The sequence below is a fragment of the Falco rusticolus genome, chromosome 4 (assembly GCF_015220075.1).
Source record: "Falco rusticolus isolate bFalRus1 chromosome 4, bFalRus1.pri, whole genome shotgun sequence".
NCBI lineage: Eukaryota > Metazoa > Chordata > Aves > Falconiformes > Falconidae > Falco > Falco rusticolus.
In genome coordinates, this window is record NC_051190.1 from 27,425,253 (window position 1) to 27,444,460 (window position 19,208).

General features: G+C 47.7%; 1 protein-coding gene across 1 annotated transcript in view; it reads left to right on the forward strand.

Annotated features, from left to right (window-relative positions):
• Positions 1-19,208, forward strand: part of CACNA1H (calcium voltage-gated channel subunit alpha1 H) — a 254,504-nt gene that overhangs the window by 131,974 nt on the left and 103,322 nt on the right. Inside the window, exons 5-7 of the mRNA XM_037386651.1 lie at positions 3,721-3,818; positions 8,737-8,896; positions 18,093-18,408. Of these exons, the coding sequence (XP_037242548.1) occupies positions 3,721-3,818; positions 8,737-8,896; positions 18,093-18,408 (574 nt within the window). The remainder of the gene's footprint in view (positions 1-3,720; positions 3,819-8,736; positions 8,897-18,092; positions 18,409-19,208) is intronic.

The window sequence follows — 19,208 nt, forward strand, 5'->3', positions numbered from 1 at the left end:
CCATGTGCAGTTACAGCCTAAGAAAGAACAGCAGGGACAACAAAAGGAGCAGTTAATTATTTTTCTTTCCAAAGCGCTGCAGCATTTAAGCCAGAAGTAGCAGAAGAACAAGGCTGTGGTTGCAGGGGGAACTTGGGATCAGAAATCTGCCATCTGTAACCAGCGTGCCAACAGTGTTTCCCCATGCTGAACCTGCAGGATGAGCTCTCCTGATGGGCATGCAGAGATTCCCCACATCATCGACCAGATCATCCCAGCAAAGTGGGAGGATAAAATAGCACCTGTGGGCAGAAAGGCTGAGCCCTCTGCTCATACCACGGAGCCAGGTTTGGCACCAGGATCTTTATTCACTAGCACCTGGGACAAGGGGGAAGGTGGCTGGTGAGTCGATGGGTAGTTTTCCAGTGTATTTCCCCACCCTCTGTGGCTGGAATGTGTTTGAGAAGAATGAAAACAGCAGAAGCACCAGGAGACCTCGATGGGAAGCCCTGCTGCCAGTCTGGCGTTACTCAGGCTGAAGATGAGAAGAGGAACAGCCCTTTCTCTGGCTGATCCTGGGCCATCTCCAGATGATTCACAGGGCATACCTGTGGCGTTATTGCCCATCTCTCAGAAGAGAGGCTGTGCTGGCCACTAACACTGGTGGAAGGCAAGGAGGAGCTGTGTGATGGGCTGGGGTTCTTCACCTCTCCCACCACCACCAGATCCAGTGTCTGCTCCAAAAACTGGAGGTGGTTTTAGCAGGGAGCACACGACTGGAATAAGAGTTGCTTTTTCTAGCAAGTGGGTGGATGTGTTGAAGTTATTCTGAGGCTTTTTCTGATAAGAAGGGAAGCAAGTGATAGGCAGTGCTGCCTGCTTTGTTTGTCCCATTCGGTCTCCTCAAATAAGCTGATTTGGCTTATTAGCAAGTACACCAAAGAAAGCGGAGGGTAAGCCGGGAAACTACAAATAAACATATCTTCTGCCTCTAGCAACAGATTGTGTCTGAAGTTTGCTCTAGCACTGAAAGGCCTTTAATGTTTTCCTTGCCTGAGAAATGTACCCAGGAAAATTTCAGACTGAATGGAGCTTACAACTTTTCAATCTGTCCAGCAGCCAGGTTGAGAGCATTTCTTGAGCATCAAAAATGTTGTCCACAGGATCTGAAACCAGAGACGTTCCTTGTGCCTCAAGTCCCTGTAGACTCTGCAGGCTCATATGATATGCTTTGGACATCTTTAACTTGACAGCTGAAGGACTGGAAACCGTTCATGGCAGAAGACATTGCAAAGGCTTGTGCCTCCTTCTTTTTAGTACCCAGAGGCTGTAGAGAATCACCTACCAAATGCCAGTCCACCCAGACCTCCAGTCCCTGCATAACCAAAATTTCCAGCTCCAGCAAGTTTCTGTTGGGCATTCCAGGGTATTCTTGGTTTACAAGTGTGATATGAGAACAACACCCTAAGCCTGGCTTTGACAAAGGCACCTTTGACTTTTTCATGAAGGTTTCAAATGTTTTCACTACTTGGAGAAGGTCTAATCTGGAATCCATCAAGTGTTTCATGTTGGCTTCGGTGGGCAGTGCAGATCCCCCTGAGACTTACTTTCAAATCCTAGATGGAGTATCACAGAATTCCAAATTATCAGGGTCAGAAAGTCTGTTTTCTAGTTCAAATCCTGAATTATTCATCTTTTATCAGCCCCATTGAAACTCCAAGGGCCAAGTAAAAGTGTGGCCCCTGGAGTTGGCCCTTTAATATGCTAATAGTTGCATGAGCTCTCTGGAGTACAAAACCAGCTCCCACTGGGGCATTTCATACTCCTTTTACATGCTATTAGTAGTTCAAAAACTGTATCAGTTACACTAAAATTCACTTACTCAGCCACCCGATAAATTGCAAGTGTGTTGTATTGGGACCACGCCAGCAAGCAGATTCAGGCTTCAGCACTATTCACTTCAGGGACTTTAAACAATGCTTTGTCTATTCCTGCAAGGTCTGTTTAGAGCAGACACCTGGGGCTGGCTCCAGGCCCCTCATTGCAGGTGTGAACGGGCATTTCCGATGGCTTTCGCGCTGGGTGGTCCTTCGTGCAGCTCCGGGCTGCTTCCCACTGCTCTGCTCTGGCTGCTTAGTGAACACATGTTAGATTTAAAACCTGTTTTTGTGCCGTGTTGAGTTTTAAAGCTATTCATCATGTCCGGCTCAGCTCCTACGTACAAGCTTTAAGGTGGTTTTGATTTATAAAGACTCACTAACTACTTCAGGGAAAGAAAAAAAAAAAGAAAAAAAATCTCTGGAAGGTTATCACCAAAACCAACTCAAAATCACCTTGGCCTCTGCATGGCAAATTAAGGCTAACAGGACAAAGTCACCTCAGTGCAATGCCAATGATATCACAGGCTTACACCGAACAGCTTCAGGACAAAGACGAAAGAGAAGCAAACATCAGAACATCTAGATATTCCCAATTAAACTTTGTAGAGCAGGGCAGGCATCAAATACGGAGTGCAAGGCTCCAGCAGAGCAGAGCATGGGCACACAGGCAATTATGTGCCTGAGCAAGGCTGGCCCGAAACCAAACCTCCCTGTGCTGTTGCCTGAAATCCATTCAGCTGTTGCTTCAGTCCATTCGGCTGTCGCTTCTTGATGGCACATAGCAATTTTGGTCCATCCCGGCTGCAGGATGCTTCAGCTGCAAGATCTCTCTTTCCACTGAGGCTTCTGAAGTGCATGGTTGCAGCAGTTCAGCTCGTATCTGCCTTCCTCCTTCGATATCTGTTTGTTTATTTTAAAAAAACAAAGCAAAACAAAAGCTCTTTCTCCATGGGATCCAACAGCTTACTCGCAGGGTTGCTTTTGATGCTGTTATGTTATTTGAACAGGCGTGGTGAGAGATTTGTGACATATTTACAAGTGCTTCCCTGTAGTCAAACTCATAAATTGTAATTACAGCCATGCTAACTAGCCATAACCCCATTAAAAAAGCAACACTACACACATTTGCCACTCATTGCTATAAAAGAGCAAGAAAACTGACTTAACATCCTTCCCAGCCTGGGAGAGAAATGTTTATGTGAAATGGAGATGGAGCATGAAAAAGAAAATGTTCCCTATTCTTAATAGTAAAATGGAAACCAAACTACTTCAACATCATTTGTAGGCTTGATTATTCACATTTTTGTCATAGGGGGAGAGATAAGCTGGTGTGAAAATACGCTGGGGTGCTAGTAGGGGGTGTAATATCAGAAACATCTTATTGACTTGGAGCTGCATGGAGCTGTGCAGTAATCTCCCTGGGAATGCCGTGGATGCGCTGCCGGCCAGAGTGTGATAAGCTCATGGAAAAGGAGAGCAACAGAGCTGCGGAAGCTGAGCAGATGGTCAAGGGCTTCCCCTCTGCCCCAGTTTCTGTGGCCCCAACTTTGGAGCTCCTTGTCATGCCAAGTCCTGCTTTCTGGTGTGTTAGTTGTGCCTGCAGCCCGTTAGCCCAGGAGCACACCTGCCTGCCAGCCCCTGCACCATTGCTGCTCCTGTGGGTATTTTCAGCCTCTTAGACGCTGAAATATCCCTTATATCCCCTATTGACAGCATGATGCACATCATGTGCTGCAAACACATGGGTGATGACTCCCAGAACATGCAGGCAGCAACAGCCCCAACCCCAGGCAGCCCCAGCACCCTCATGCCCAGACAACAAGCATCCCACATCCTGACGCCTTTCCTCTTTCCCCTGCAGCATGATGGAGTATTCTCTGGACGGACACAACGTGAGCTTGTCTGCAATCCGAACCGTCCGGGTACTTCGGCCACTACGAGCCATTAACAGGGTCCCAAGTAAGTCACCCCTTTGGCTGCACCACAGCCACACAGCTGCAGTTGGGGCTCTCCTGGCTCACCCCCTGGGAAAACCAGGGGGTTACAGCTACTTCAGCTAGCGTTGTCTGCTAAACCTTGCAGCAGTAGCCTACTCTCCTGCTGCTGAGAGCAAATTCATTTCTTTTGATTTTGAATGGTAATTCAGAGATCATGTATTATGATTTTCAGTGTTAGTAAAGGGCAAGTAGATTTTATACCTGGGGGGTGGAATTTTTGTGGCTGTTTTCCATTTTCATGAGTTCTTTGAGGCAAGTAACTCTCTGCTCCTAGTGTAAAGTAAATAATGAAGTCCCTATAAAGAAAGGGGAAAGGTCAGTTATAAGAAAGATCTTCTTGCTCTGGATGGGTTCATTTTCCCCTCTCAGCTATTTAAGGTCTTTCCATTTCTTTGTGTTCAGGATTAGAAGTGCAGCAGCCTCTGTTGCTGGTAAAATACCACAGAGGGTCTGCTGTCATGCAGAACAAAATTAGGTTCATCCATGATAGAAAGTTCAAGTGGGCCCTAAATCTATTTTCAAGTGGCTTCAGCTGCTTGTCTTCTAAATCCAATTTGAAAAATGAACCAACGAGTTGAAATAATTTCCTGCTGGAATCAGCTGTCTGCTGAGCAATCTTTTGCAAGGTACTAATTTCATAGTGCTTGCATCATTTTTTTAACCAAAATCCACTCAATCCAAAATGCAACAGCATTGTATGGAAATCATAGAGGTTCCTTGTAAAAAAAATGACACAGTTCCACTGGTCCTCGCTGAACATCCTGCCTAGATTAATTGCCAATCATGTCTGCACAGCTAGGCACAGCAAAACAAACTCCTCCAGAAGGGCTTTGGTTCCAGTACCTCAGATGAACATGCAAAGGAACAGAACAGATGGATGTTTACGCACAGGAGTCTTTGAAGTTTCTCTCTGAGCTCAAATTCTTCAGGATTTTTCTTTTAAAAATAATAATAAATCTCTACATTCAACAGTGACATCATTAGAAGTTAAAAACAAGGCAAAAAGAAATGAGAGGCTAAAAGGGACAATGAAACCCACCGGGGCTTTGTTTTCCTAATGAGGTTTTGTTACCAGGGTATTGGAGCAGCCGGAAAGCACAACAGAAAGTTTTCCTCCAGGATTTTGAGCATGGTGGCTGCATGGCCTCGCTGGGATGGGGAGGAGCAGAGGGACGCTGGCACGTGCTCAGCTCAGAGCTCTGCTGAGGCTTCAGGCTGGGGTGAGAACCAGGCTCAGAAGTTATTTAAATCCACAAAGCCCTTTGTAGCTCTCCCTTGAAATAGTGGGAGTCTCAGGCTGGGACTCAGCTGGGCTGAGAGCAGAAGCCATGGGAATTTGAGGATTTACACGCCTATTAAACCGAGGCCCAGGGATCCAAATGCCTCCAAGTCTAGGTGAAATTTTGATCTATGTCCAGCTTGTGTTTCTTTCCCTTAGAAGTCTGATATTGAAGCTTTGAAGTAAGCCTTTTAGGCTGTCTTCTGCTACACTTGCCATTTGGATCTTTTTTTTTTTTTTTTTTTTTTCAAAAGAGAGGCAATAGAAAATATTCAATTTTTTGTTAATAGTATGTGAGATTAAATCCAAAGAGCTCAATCCATGTTCGGAGTTGAGTTGCCCAGCTTGATGAGCAGCTAGGCTGATCTTACAACACTGCCCGTGTCTTGAACAAGTGCCAGGGCAGGATTAGTATTCTTAGAAATATCTCTGTTCCTGGAGGGCAGATAATCACAGCCTTTACTTGTTTATGAGACACTAACTCCATACACTTTTAACTTCTGTACTTTTACTGATATAATCCAGGGTGTGCAGAGAATGGATAGTGACAGCCCTCTATTTTGTTGTATTTTTGCAGTTCCCAGTAATAACAGAGTTACATTTCTAGTCTTTGATCCATGGGCATGCTACAGCTTAGCCTGGGGCTGACCTCAGACATCCACCTTGCCCCAGCCAGCGGTGCAGCTGCAGGTCGCTCAGCCCCATCCGTACCATCCCCAGCACCAGATCAGCAACACCCCCCTGGCCACCGCACCGCTGGCAGGAGCCGGGTTTTTTGGCTCAGTGGCAGTCACAAAAGGATGTCGAGCAGATACAAATTACAGCTAGGTCAGAAGAGATGAGCCTGGTGTTCAGTCACAGCACAGGGGAAGCAAGAATCTATGAGAAATAGCCTGGCAATTTATCCCTGTGATGCCTGGGCATTTTCCTGGGTTCCAGCCAGTGCTATTAGCTCTTCGCTTCCAGGCACAATAAATTCACCCGCAAGATTATTTCATTTTTATTTTATTTGTTAAGAAAAGAAAGGAGAACCGTAGCCAATAAAAACATCATCTCTATTAGAAATTATTTTTTGAAAATGACTGGAAAAATGTAATTCCTGCAATTTGTATGTTTGGCAGGAGATGCAGTAAGGGGCTTTTTTGTAGTAGTGGTCACTTTTTTCAAATCCATTTCACTGCTTTATTTTTATTTTTCTACTATGTTGTTTAAACCAGGCATCACATGGAATGGGAACGAAAAGAAATGCTGATCCTCATTTCAGCCTAACCGATGCTCGTGCTCTTTTCCCATGGCACACTTGACATTCTGCTGAGAGCCCAGAGCACCCTTAGCGGATAGCGAACAGATGGATTCAATCTCGAGAATGGTGCCACTAAACAACCCAAAATACCAAAAGTAGCTGAGCGGAAAAAAGTTGTCTGGCACAGAGAGATAAATTTTAACCATTTTTGGAAAAAAAAAAAAAGAGTGAGGATATTGGGGGTGGGGGGGTGGTGTGCGAAAAGCCCAGCATCATCTTTCCAGTGGGAATTAAGTGAGCCTTTTCTGTTTTTCCAAAATAGATTTGCAAGGCGAGTCTGAAGGGCAGTGCTGTGGGATGTGCTCCTGGGGGGCTTACTGTGACAGCACATGTTGGGAACAAGCATGACAAAATCAACGCACCGTTTGCCTCCTGCTCTGGGTTTCCCTCTGCACTTGGAGCAGAGGCTGGTGCTGTCCCTGTGGCTGGCACCGGCATTGCGGTTACAGGAGATGGCAGGGATGCTGGCTGGCATCCCACACCACCCGTGGTGCTTGCTGCCACAGCCTGGCTGCCGGTGCCGTGTCCCTTCCCCGCAGGGTGGCATTGGCGCCAGGGCGGCACCGGGATGGGGTTTGGAGAGCAGCCGGCAGGGCTGGCATGGGGCTGGGCGCCAGATCTCGGCTCTTCTGGAGAGGCACCCACTGCCGGCGCCAGCAGCAGGGAGCCGTGCCGGAGCCAAGACGCAGCTGGGCATGGAGACCTTGAAAGGCTCTTGCCCTGCGATGCAGAGGTTATTACTCACACCTAATTATTTATTAGTGCAGACTTCTTGGCCAGGGTAGTTTATCCACTCATGCCATGCTGACAAGGTAATGTCAGCTTCAGCCCTGCTTGGCTGGGTTGCATTTCCGCTGGCAGAGCGACATGAGGAGGAGGGTGTAGCGGCACGATGGGGCTCAGCATTGCCTGCCGCAGCCTGGGAGGTGCCAGGTCAGATGGGCACTTCTCTCCTGGAGACCCTGCTCCTCCCAGCACCCATCTCTGGGGTCTACAGATGCCAGGCTGCAGCCCAGCATCATCACTGAATTAGCAGGAGAGGCATCAGGTATGACTTGGGAGCCGGCTGAGGGAAGAAGCCAGTGTAGAAATTGGTGGGGGAAGAGAGACAGTGTCAGTGTAAACGTGGCTCTGTTCAAATGGGATGAGTGGTGGAGAGCAGCATCCTGCTAGGGGAAATGAACAGGGAAAAGACTCCATGCAGGCAGGCAGGAAAAAGTGTTTGTAGATCAGAATTTTTGTGGGATAAAATGCCTCCAAAGGTGGCAATTTCGCCTTACCCAGCAACCACTTTGATTTCCACCATGCCATAAACTGGAGCCCTGCTCTCTGCTGAGTGCCGGCACCCCAGGGCTTGGTTGCTGGCTTTGTTCTTTGCTATAATTTAGTATTTGCCTTTGCCTCTTCCGCTTTTCATTAATTCTCCCCTCATCAGTTATCAGATGTTGAAATGATGGCTGGTCAGTGTCTCAGAGGTTCATTTAACCTCTATTGAACTACTGAGCTGCAAGTCATTATTCACCTTTTATTCTTGTTTTATCCTTGAGTTTAAAGGTGCCCTGATGTGTGAGACAGAGACAGGGCAGCCCTCAGGTGCCAGCCCAGTCCTTGCCTCCTTGCCCACTCTCCCCTAGGCAGCGATGCTGGGAACGTGCTGAATGGGAATTCAAGTGTTAGCTGAGGCTCTGCAAGGTTGACTCATTCCTCAACAAGAAAGAAACATTTGCACAGTGCTTTCCCCCTCAAAAAAGTCAAATTTTCCCTTGCCTTCCCTGTTTGGCAGTCCTGTAGCCAGCAAGGAGAGGAGTCCTCCGTGGAAGAGGAGGTGTCCAGGGAGGATGCTCAGAGAGCAGCCACAGCTATCATCCTACGCGAGGCTATGTATTGTTTAGGGGAACAATTTGTATGATTCATGAGAGATGTTCAATATGTTTATAGATATATATTTTGACAATTTCTTAAGAGGCTGATGGTTTGTGGAGGTGTTTCTCCAGGAAAGACTGTCTCACAGCTTTGCCCATGTTTGTGTGTTGTTGAGTACTGCGTTATTGAAAACATCCGAAAATCCCATCCTTAAGTCCACCCTCTGGAGATACGTACACTGTTTGTTCCCACTTGCTGCTAAGCCTTTTGCACTCTCTACCTTCCTTTTCAGCCTTAAGGCCTAGGGGAAAACGTAAACATCCCAATTCCTCTGCCCAGGATGCACTGGCTGCACAACCAAGCTGGGAATGGTACAGCCTTCCTGCTTTCCCCCTCAAAGGACTCCTCTGACCTGTTTTCTCCTTCTCCCTACAGGTATGCGAATACTCGTCACCCTGCTGTTAGATACTCTGCCTATGTTAGGCAACGTCCTCCTCTTGTGCTTCTTTGTCTTCTTCATCTTTGGGATTGTCGGTGTGCAGCTCTGGGCAGGGCTGCTGAGAAACAGGTGTTTCCTAGACAGGAATTTTGCAATGTAAGTACAGCAAAAAAATCTCCTCCACTTTTTCTGCCTTTTTCTCTCTCTCCCCTGCCAGAGAAAGCCCGGCGGTCAGCAGGGTTGGTGTCCAGCCAGGATGCAGCCAGGGCTGGATCCAGCAGCACTGTGGGTGAGAGCACAAGGTGGCCACACTGCACAGCTGCAATGGCAGCTCTTAACTGGGCTGTCATCTTGATTCGCAAGTTTCTTGGCTTCAGGGCTCTGAGTCTGGCTAGGTACTTTTTGTATGAGAAAAAACACTTGTCAGCAAGTTGCTGAACGTTTGGAGTGGCTTTTTCTTGTTTTCTCTCTGTACCTGAAGGACATTAGTGGTTTGGATTACCTCTGTCTGAGGAAACTGAGATCCCTGATTCTGGGAATGTAAGGATTTAAACCAAACAAACACATTACAACTCTCCTAGAATTGCCAGTTCCCAAAACTGTACGGGTCTGGGAAGTCACCTAGCACACCACACCACCTGGCAGGGGCTTGATGAGGTGGTCTGCATGCTGGTGCAGACAGCACCATGGATATACTGCTGAAACACACAAATCTTTGCAGGCATATTAAGATAAGAAGCTTGGTGTGAAATGCATTAAAGACACTTGTACGCTGCTCTCAGTCTGGGACAGGCATCCAGGATGGGCAGCACATTTGATCACCTGCTGGTTTTGACACAAAAATTAAGTTTTGTTTCTTCCAGTCTAGGCTGTTGCAGGGACCAGCATCCTTGCCAGGTGCTGAGGGTGCTAATAGGCCTTAACTGCCCTGAGGAGCCTCACCTGGGACTGCCACCCACACCCTGCCCATGGCCCAGGAGCTCTATTTAAGCTTAGCCTGGGGTACCCTGTTCTGGTTTGAGCTGTGCTGTTGGTGTGCTTGTCTCTAGCTTTTTGTTCTTGGTTTCTTTGGCTCCTGCCTGACTTCCCTGGATGGGTCCTAGATCTGGTATAAGACTTGCTGTGCCTGGGGCTTTGGATGGACCCTGCTGCTGGACCTGGGCTGTGCTCAGACTGTCTGTGCAGGTGCTGCTGGCACTGGGATGACTCTTGGCTCCTGGCTTATCCCCTGTCACGGGGCAGTCCAGCTCTTGCTGCTCCCCAGCAAACCCTCAGCATGATACTGAGCTTGGGCTGTTCTGCATTTGCCCCTTCAGAGGTGCAATGTAAGGACACACCTTAAAACCCGTCAGCACAACAAAAAGATCAAAACAACATGCAGCCTGCAAGCTTCCACAGAAAAGGGAGGTCTGCCTGGGAAAATCCTTCCAAAGGGCTCCTGTCAGAGACTGCTGGAGATGTCAGTGCCTCTGAGGTGAGGAAATGCCTGAGACCAGCTAATCTGGGCAATTCTAGCTCTCTAAGAGAAGATAGAGCCTGTAATTATATCTGTTTGCAATAATCTGCTGTCTACAACTTGTATTCCGTCTGGAAGACAAGCAGAGATTATCCCTCGGCTCTACCCCAGGTTCTGTTCTTGCTTCCCTGATTACTCCTGTGGCTTTCAGCTCTCTGAGCCCTTCGCTGTACTGCAGACCGTCTCTGATGATACTTACTCATCCCATCAGAGATGCTGAAGAGCAGAAAATCGATGAGTCTGTCATGTGTACACTTCTGCTCCTGCATCTAGCTGTGCCAACCTTGCAAGCTCTCTCCTGCATCCATGACAGGTATTTGCAGGTCACCAAGGCCCTCTCTCACTCAGAGTAACTCCTGAGCTGTCACTGAAAAGCCCGAAGAGTGGTGTTAAAGCTGTGCTTGGTGGCCTGGTTGCATGGGGAAGGCAGTGTGTGCTTTGAGCACAAGGAGTGCAGAGCTGTAATTATCTTCAGTGAGTCCCTCTCATCTCGTTGACCAGGTTTCTAAAATGCTGTGTGATTTCCTGCGAAGTAGAGCTTTTAAAATTAACCACAGGGGGAAAGGTTTGCTAAGTACAGATATTAAGCAGACTGTTATGTAATGGCCATTAGCAGCATCAAAAGCATCGCAGGATTTTCTTATCGGGGTCTTGGTCTGGGTCACGGAAGGCAAAGTCAGGGCTCTGTGTGCTAAGCCTCAGGAGCTCTGTTTGAAGGGACAGGAGGTTTGGAAGGGATCTTTTCCTTCCCACTTCACTGCAGCTCTGTGTTGGTTCTTGTGTCCCCTCCAGCAGCAGATAGTGGTGGATTTGGGTGGCTGTGGGCTATCCATTGCCTCTGCCCGATTCCTGTTGCTTGATGCCATGTGGTTGGGGTTATTGTGAACAAAGTTACAGCATTCCAGAGAAACGGGGAGAAATGAGTTTTCTGGCATGCCTGTGGGGCAGCTTTGTTGCAGGACTGGGCTATTCCAGCTCTAGTGGTGATTGTATCAGCATAAAAAATGTGGGTTGCTCTGGTACCATCACCCAGACTGAAGCTACTGTCTTGGTCTGTGTTTTGCTGAGTTGGTTTTAGACCTGAGAAACCTGCCTGCAATGGACCAGTCCCTCCATTTCCAGCTAGAAGCTATCCCAGGTTGATTGGAGTTTGGTGTGGAAGTTTTGGTGAATCCAGATGGAGCTATTCCCATCTTTCCTGTCATTTGTTCTTCTGAATCCATAGTGCCAGGCATCGGGATATGGTTGACCCCTGCAGTGGTCTTTAATACCCAACAGCAAGTTGTATCAGGGGAAAAAGCATGGAGTGGCAGTACCAGGGAATGCATTTCAGAGTTGCATCTTCCTGCTGTTGTATAGAGGGACCAAAATATACAGCCTTGAGCCCAAGCTGGCAGGTCTTGGGGACCAGCAGCAAGATGTGGTCTGCCTGCAGACAGTATGGAGTTACAGGCAAAGTCAAGCTCGGGACTGGGTTGGAGTGGGTCCATCACCGTGTCCTCATACACTCCATCCCTGTGCCAAGCTGCTGTTTGGCATTGGTGCTGGAGAGCCCTGACCACCCATTCGCTTCCAGGGAGAGCTGCCAAAGAGAACAGAAACAATAAAACCTTTACCCAGGGGATGCAGGGCTAATGTTAAGCTCTGGGTTTGGTTAGAAGTAAATAGAGTAGCATTCTGCAGGAAAGGGGGAGTGAGATTCTGGTGGTTTAGTTTTGTCTACTAAGTCCCAGTGGTGGTGTCTTCAGTCTAAAATAGTGTTTACCACCCCTTCGGCAGGCTGCAAGGGGCTGGAGGATGGACAGGCATGCTGTGCACCCAGCTTGGGGCTGAGCAGGTGATGGTCCTGGCTCAGATCTTCTTTACAGCCTTGTGAAGGGGAAGACCTGAGTTATTGGTGGGGATCACCTTGGTGGGGCTGTCAAACCTTCCCAGATGGGAATAGAACTGCTTGAAAGTGAGGGTGAGCATCTGAACACAATCCAGGGTGCCAGGCAAGGAAGGGTCATAACCCCAAAGCTTTTCTGGAGAAAAGGAAGTGTAAGCTTGCTCAGAGACTGGTGATTCAAATATATTTTATCTGCTGCATGCTTCTTTGCACACTCACTGCCAGCAGCTTTCTGGGCCATTCAACTTTACAGCAGGCATCAGATGGAAGAGTTGACTTTGATTTTGCCATCATTCTTCTTCCTGTTGAAATCTTTTCTTTTAAATCCCCCTTGAAAGTTGGCCGCTTCAAGTAAGGAAACTATTTTTAAATATAGTACATTCTGATAGAAATGTGGGGACTTCTTTGAGGTGCACTGAAAATACCTGCTTTCTCTCTCCCTTTGAAAATTGCACTGTTGCAATGCAGTATCATGCTGGAAGGAGGTTGTTTTATTAAGGACTCTCTTTGAGAGGTGACTTTGAAAGAATTACAGGCAGTTGCTGGGCTGTTGCAGTAGCAGGTTGGCAAACAATAAACTGGAGTGGGTCACTGCTGTTCAGGGCATGTGAGAAGCTGTCCCTGCCCAGCCAGCACTGGAGCCCAGAGCGGTGCTCCAGAGGGCCCTGGTGGCTCAGACACCTCTTTGCTTCCCCTGGCATTGCACAGCACTGGGGGACAGCAGCGCCAGGTTGGTCTCCACGGCTCTGTGAGCAAGTGCAGGAGATCCCTGGCAGTGGGAGCTGGAAGGGGAATTTCTCAAGGGCTTTTTGCGTGGTCTGGTCTGTGAGGAAGGCTTGGTATGCATGCATGGGAATAGCAAGCAAAGCCAGCAGCTTATCTGTAAGATCTCCAGGATGTGTATGCCCCACGAAGCCCTTCTGGCTCCCTCCTGCCATCATAAGCTGCTATCACCATAAATAAAGGAACTGGTCACCCCCAGCTTGTCTGGGTTCTTGCTGCTGGGTCTGCTCCTTACTTGTGTGTTGTTACGCAGAGTACCGTTTCCCCCCTCATGGAGCCTTTCGAGGAACTCAGTGGGTTAGAAGCAGGAGAGATGTGAAATGCTGTGTATTTATCTAATGCTGCAGGACAGTTATAATGTGAGTACTTCAGTCTTAATTAACTCCGTACCTGCTTGGCATTGTACTGCCTTTGGCTCCTTGGCTTTTGTAGAGCTGCGAGAAGGTGCAGACAGCCAAGGCAGACAGCTCTGAGTTTGTCTGAAAGGTACTTCTGAGTTCTGTTTAATTGCTCCTCCTGGCATCACTCTGTGCTGCAACGTTGGGTTGTCAGCAGGATTTCCTCCAGAGAGCAGCCTCTTCTTGGAGGGAATCGATCCTGCTTGGTGCTGAGTTTCTTCCACCTTTTCCCTTTCCTCCTCTGCTCCTCATACAGCTGTAGCAGGATTGTGTTCAGCACACACACACTGTACTCCAGTGGCTGTGGATGATGCCCTGCATGGGATGGTTGGGCTGGCAGGACTGAGCCTGGGGGAAGATGGAGCAGAGAATAATTGTTCGGCCTCCTTTGACAAGGGAGACAATGGACTTTCCTGCCCCACTGTTGTTCTTCCTGCACATGAACATGCCAAGGGACAGGGAAAGGAAAATACATTGTAAAGCTGCTGCAAGCCCAGAGAAAGATGTGCACTGGGCAGCTGGCTAAGAAAAGGGTGATAATCCTTTCTAATGTGATAACAAGATTCCTTCCAGGGCTTAGTTTCTCATGTCTTTGCCCCAGAGCACAAAGGTCTCATGATTTGTGGATTCATTACCATCAATAAGTTATTTGGACTATACCTGTTGGCAAGTAACAAGAAAGTCCGATCGGCCTTCACGTGGAGGTAGATGGTCTTGGCAGAGCAAATTGATTTATTTTGTGGATACTGGGGATTCCCTCATTCTGCAACAATTTCATTTTTCATCCTTGCTCTCCTTCCTTCTTTTCCCTTTTTGGTTTTACCAGAAAGGTCTTTAAGCAGAGGAACAAAGAGAAGGTCTTAAATTAGCAGTGCTTGCTGCCACTTGGTGTGTCCCTTCCCAACTGTACTTGGTGGTGGCAGAGCATCATGCATGTGTGGGTCCCTCCCAGCCAGCCAGGTGCTCGTGGTTACGCTGCACCTGGGGCAGACATGGAAGAAGGAAGGGTTTGAAAAGGGCTGTGCAGAAAGTGGCCCCATGTGACTGATTTTGGCCTGTCACAGGGAGGACTTTTAGTTTGTAAATTATTTTTGGGGGCAACTGCAAAAATGAGCAAGGCAGAAAAAAGGGAGGATAAGATCAGTTAGGCAGCAGCAAAAATAAATCAACCTTCATCCACTCTTTGCAGTCAAGCTGTGCTTTGTTTTCCTGGTTTTATTTTCCTCCCACAGCCACCAAAGTGTGTCGTTCTTTTGGTTCTCCAGACTGTGCCCGGATCTTCTCTACGCAGCTTATTAGATCACAGCCCAGGGCACTGTGTCTGCAGGCAGTATTTCTTCTTCAGCCCAAGGCTTCCTAAACAGTGACTCATGGGGAAACATGCAGCCTCTCAAATCTGTGTATGTGGCTTGTCAAGAGCCCTTCTAGTTGCAGTATGTCATGAACAGAGAACCATTGCGTGAGGGGGAGGTTGGTCCTGTAGGTTCCCGCAGCCTGGTTGCATTTCTACTCTCCAATGAAACTGGGTGCATGGGCTCCAGCAGAACTGTGGGCACACTGCACTCTAGCTAGCTGGGTCCCTGTCCAGCCCGCCTAGCTGGGGTGGGCGTATCTGGAAATCAGAGATCAGCTCTGGGGGCTGAAATAAAGATGATTAATCTGGAATAATGAATATGTGCCAGCGTCCTGCGGCTGGGAGGGCAGACAGATGCGGAGTCACGTGTGGCATTGAACGTTGTGTATATTGTGCCATGGTGGGAGAGGCAGCTCACAGGGGAGCTTGGGCATGAGGTCGGAGTGGAGCGTCGTGCTGGTGCATCAGCCATTCAGTCTGAGCACTTCTTCCATGGTCAGCATTCTTGGCACAGGCATGTGTGTGTCTGCATCTAAACATGAAACTGCTCCCAGGAAAGGAGCTTGTGCAGCCATAGCTGCTAATTACACAGTCATCCCTCCAGATGGTCCATCTCCCTCTGCAAGTCCGGCTTTGCTCTGGGTAGAATCCTAATTACACTGGCCCACAAGCTGTGGTGCGCTGAGCCTTCCTGTCCTGCCTGCTGCCAAAAGGTGTTTGTGATCAGGAGGTTTCTGCTGCTGGTGTTGTTTCCAGGGTGGTGAAGGAAATAAGTTTTTGCTGAGGTAGTTTCACCTGGCTCTAGAGCAGGTTTTCCTGGAAGATCAGTTGTAGTTTAAAAGAGTATGTCAGCGGAGTGGCACATCCAGATCAGGGAGCCTTGGTCAGCATTGTTTTAAGGGAAATGAGAAAGAGCAAGGGATGTTCCTGAGATCACACAGCGTTGCTGCAGGGGCTGAATGTTCAGTGTGTAGTTTCAGGGTTGCAGGTTACTGTCTGAGACTCACCTCTGTGGCTGTCTGTACTGCAAGGACCGGGGCTGGGCACTGAGCTGCCCAAACAAAGTTTCACATTTGCATGACTTGTCACACTGGGGATTTGAGAACTGCAAAGATCTGTTGAGCCTGAGCTGGAGGTCCAGGTGCTCTGATTAGACGGTACCAAATGAGACCTCTCCTGCCACCACCTTAGGGACTCAGAGTAGTTCTTTGACTGTAACCCACAAAATCCTGGTTTCAAGAGTGGCGAAGTCAGCCCTGGCAAAGCTGGGCGTACGCCAGAGTCCTGTGGCCATACTGCCTTGTGTATCAGGCAGTGCACAGCATAGTCCAGGCTTACTCTGGGGTTGTTAGACCCCTGTCGTCACCACCATTGATCCCGATGTCCTATTTGAAAGACTTCAGAGCTCCTGAGTACCTGCTGCTGAGTTCCTTGGGAGGAGGCTAGTGGGACACGCACCTATAGACTCTCCAGCCTGGAGGTTTCAGAGGCAAATGTCCTTCCTGGGCCTGGTGAGGCTGGCATGGTTCTGCCCTGGACTGCATTGTGTGTCGAGGTGCAGAGCCCTCCCAGAACCTCTGTGGGTGAGCAGGCTCAGGCAGGCCCTATGGCTGTAAGCAGAGATGTCCCAGGTGTGGTGAGGTCCCCAGCACATTTGAGGGTGCAGAGCATCTTTGCATCTGAACTAAGCCCCTCTCTGCATACTCACTGAGCCCAAAACAGAGCTGCCTCCCGCTTGTGAGTTAGAAGTCACTTCTCAGATGTCTCTTCTCCTCCTCCCTCTGTTTCTTCTCTCAAGTTCCCCAGCTGTCTCTGCCAAAATCTAGCACTCCCAGACTCATCCCCGTGCCTTGGTGTGTTTTAAGCCTTTGCAAGCCTTTGCAGTACCCCCCTCTGCGTGACAAACTCTGCAGGTTGTAGTATCTGATCTACTAGCAAACACTGTGCTAGGGTGACACTCAGCCTTTTCTTCAGCTTGTTTCATATGGAAATTTCCTCCAACTGAAACCAATTCGTGGGAGGGGAAGGACAAGGCTTTTAGGCAGTCTGGGAGGAAAAACATTTTTCAGGTTTTTCTTGCCTCTTGAATCTAAGGCATAGAAACCGGGAAGAAGATATTGCAGTTTTGTCTAGAAGTGTGGGTACACTGTGCAATGGGAGGGGAATAGCTGGTGAATACATTTAATTACCAGTGAACAATGCCCAATTCCTCTGATTAAATACTCTTGCCTATTCCTGAAGCTGGATGAACCCTCAACACCCATCTCAAGTAATTCATTGATGGAGGAGAACCAAATTCCCTGGGAAAGCTGTTCAGGGTTAATTTCCCCTCAGCTCTGCCCTGCAGCAATTGTTCTCTCAAAGTGCAATAGCTGAGTGACTCCTGCTTGACTCAAGGGTTTCGGGGAGCAATTTCAAGCAATTGTATGGAATAACACTAGTTTGGTACTCATTAGAGCCAAATGTTGGATACGTTCAGAAACAGATAGAAATACAGCTGTCCTGGCTTGGAGAATTACCTGCTTATCTTCTACCCATATCTCACTTGGTCGTATAATTGTGTATTGTCTTTTCCCTTATCTCCTGACTGATTATATCGCATCTTAGATCCCTGCAGCTCTGAACACAGCAGATAAGGTCGGCTCTAGGACTTTGCACCTTCTCATTTTGAATAGTGCTTCAGCAGCGTGTCAGTGGGTCTCACTAATACTAATCAAACAGCATGAAAAGTCCCAGGCTCAGTTTGCTCGCTGATCTGCCCCAGAGCATAGCTTGGGAAAAGGCACATCCCTGCTATGCTGCAATTAGAGCACTTGCTTATCTTAGCTGTAACAGAGCCATAAACTTTATCCAGGCCAATTAAATCAGATATGCAGTAAGCATACAGTTCCCATTAATGTGAGCTCTTAGTTTTTCTTATGTAAGTACAGAAGGAATTTGAGGTAGCCTGTGGCTGGATCTCTCCTTGTTAGTTCAGCTCACTCATCACAGAGTCATGCTGAGGGGCAAATTTATTGGAAAGCTGCTTTGCCATCAGCTTTTCTGAAGCATGTTCTGAGCATGAGAAGGGCTATCTTAGAATCCTTAGATAGAAAGAAGTTCCCTAGATTTTTGGGACACACCTGGCCTGCTGGGATTTTTCTCTTGATACCCTCTCATTTCAACTTTCAGCTGCCTTGTTCACTTGGAAAAAAACTCAGGCTGATCTTTAACTGAAAGATCACTGGTGCCTTTCAGGATGCAAAAAGCTTTGTAGACAGAGGTAGGGGCTTGCTGTCCCCAGTCTGATGGGGCTGAAGGGCAAAGGAGAAATAACACACCCAAACCAGAAACAGAGACCAGTGCTTTTTAGCTGCTGCTGAAACAAGGGATGTATCATTTATTCTCATCCTTCTCTTTTTTTCCTCCTCCAGGACATACAACCTTACCTTCCTGCATCCGTACTACCGAACAGATGAAGCGGAGGAGAACCCGTTCATCTGCTCATCGCATCGTGAGAACGGCATGCAGAAATGCTCCAACATCCCAAACAGGAAGGAGTACAAGGTGGAGTGCACCTTGAGCATGGACTCCTACACCCCAAGTTTATACAACCCTGACTTCAGCAGCAGGAATGCCTGCATAAACTGGAACCAGTATTACAATGTATGCATGGCAGGGGATGTAAACCCACACAACGGAGCTATCAATTTTGATAATATTGGATATGCCTGGATAGCTATTTTTCAGGTAAGATTCTCATAAAGATTTTTCTGTTTCTTTTTGTTTTGTCATCTTTTGTTTGGAAAGATTTTGGTAGATGTGTCAGAGGAGAAAGGAATTCGCTTGCACCTGTGTGAAACTGCAATTAAAGACACAATGAGTAAATTAATCAGGCAATAAGCCGCACAAATGTTGCAAGAGAGCATCTGGAGAGAACAGCCATTTTTTCAGTGCATTTTGGAAGAGGGGGGAAAAGACTTCTTGAGGCAGACAAAAGTATGGCAAGGTCTAGCACTGCAAATCAGACCTGGATAAATCCCAGGGATTTTTGAGAGTTAGGATCTTTATTGCTGTGGAATCGGGAAATGGAAAGTGTTGATGAAGTCCTTAAGCTAGACTTAGTATCACTCTAAAATGCAGCAGCTAGCTCGATGGCTTGGTTTGGGCTTGATTCTAGAGTTACAGGGTTATACTGGGTAGTATGGTGTGCTGGAGGGAGGAAGAAGTCTGTTCCAGCTAGAATACCTGCAAAGAGACTACTCACATGGAATTTGAGTCCGTCTTGATCCACACCTATACAGGTTTTCGCTAGAGACCAAAGTGCTTCTAGCTCAGACTGGAGGAGCCTTTACAGGTGACAAAAACACTCCACCAACTGAAGTGCTTTCAAAGCATTTGTAGTTCTAGAACGCTGGATAACTGATCTACACAGTCCAAAGGCTATGGTCACTTAGGGCTAGCCTACGTTAAATTATCCATGTACTGTTTTCCATTTTTAATTTGCACTTTGTTTTTAATACAAATTTCTTTCTGCTTTTGGCTAGATG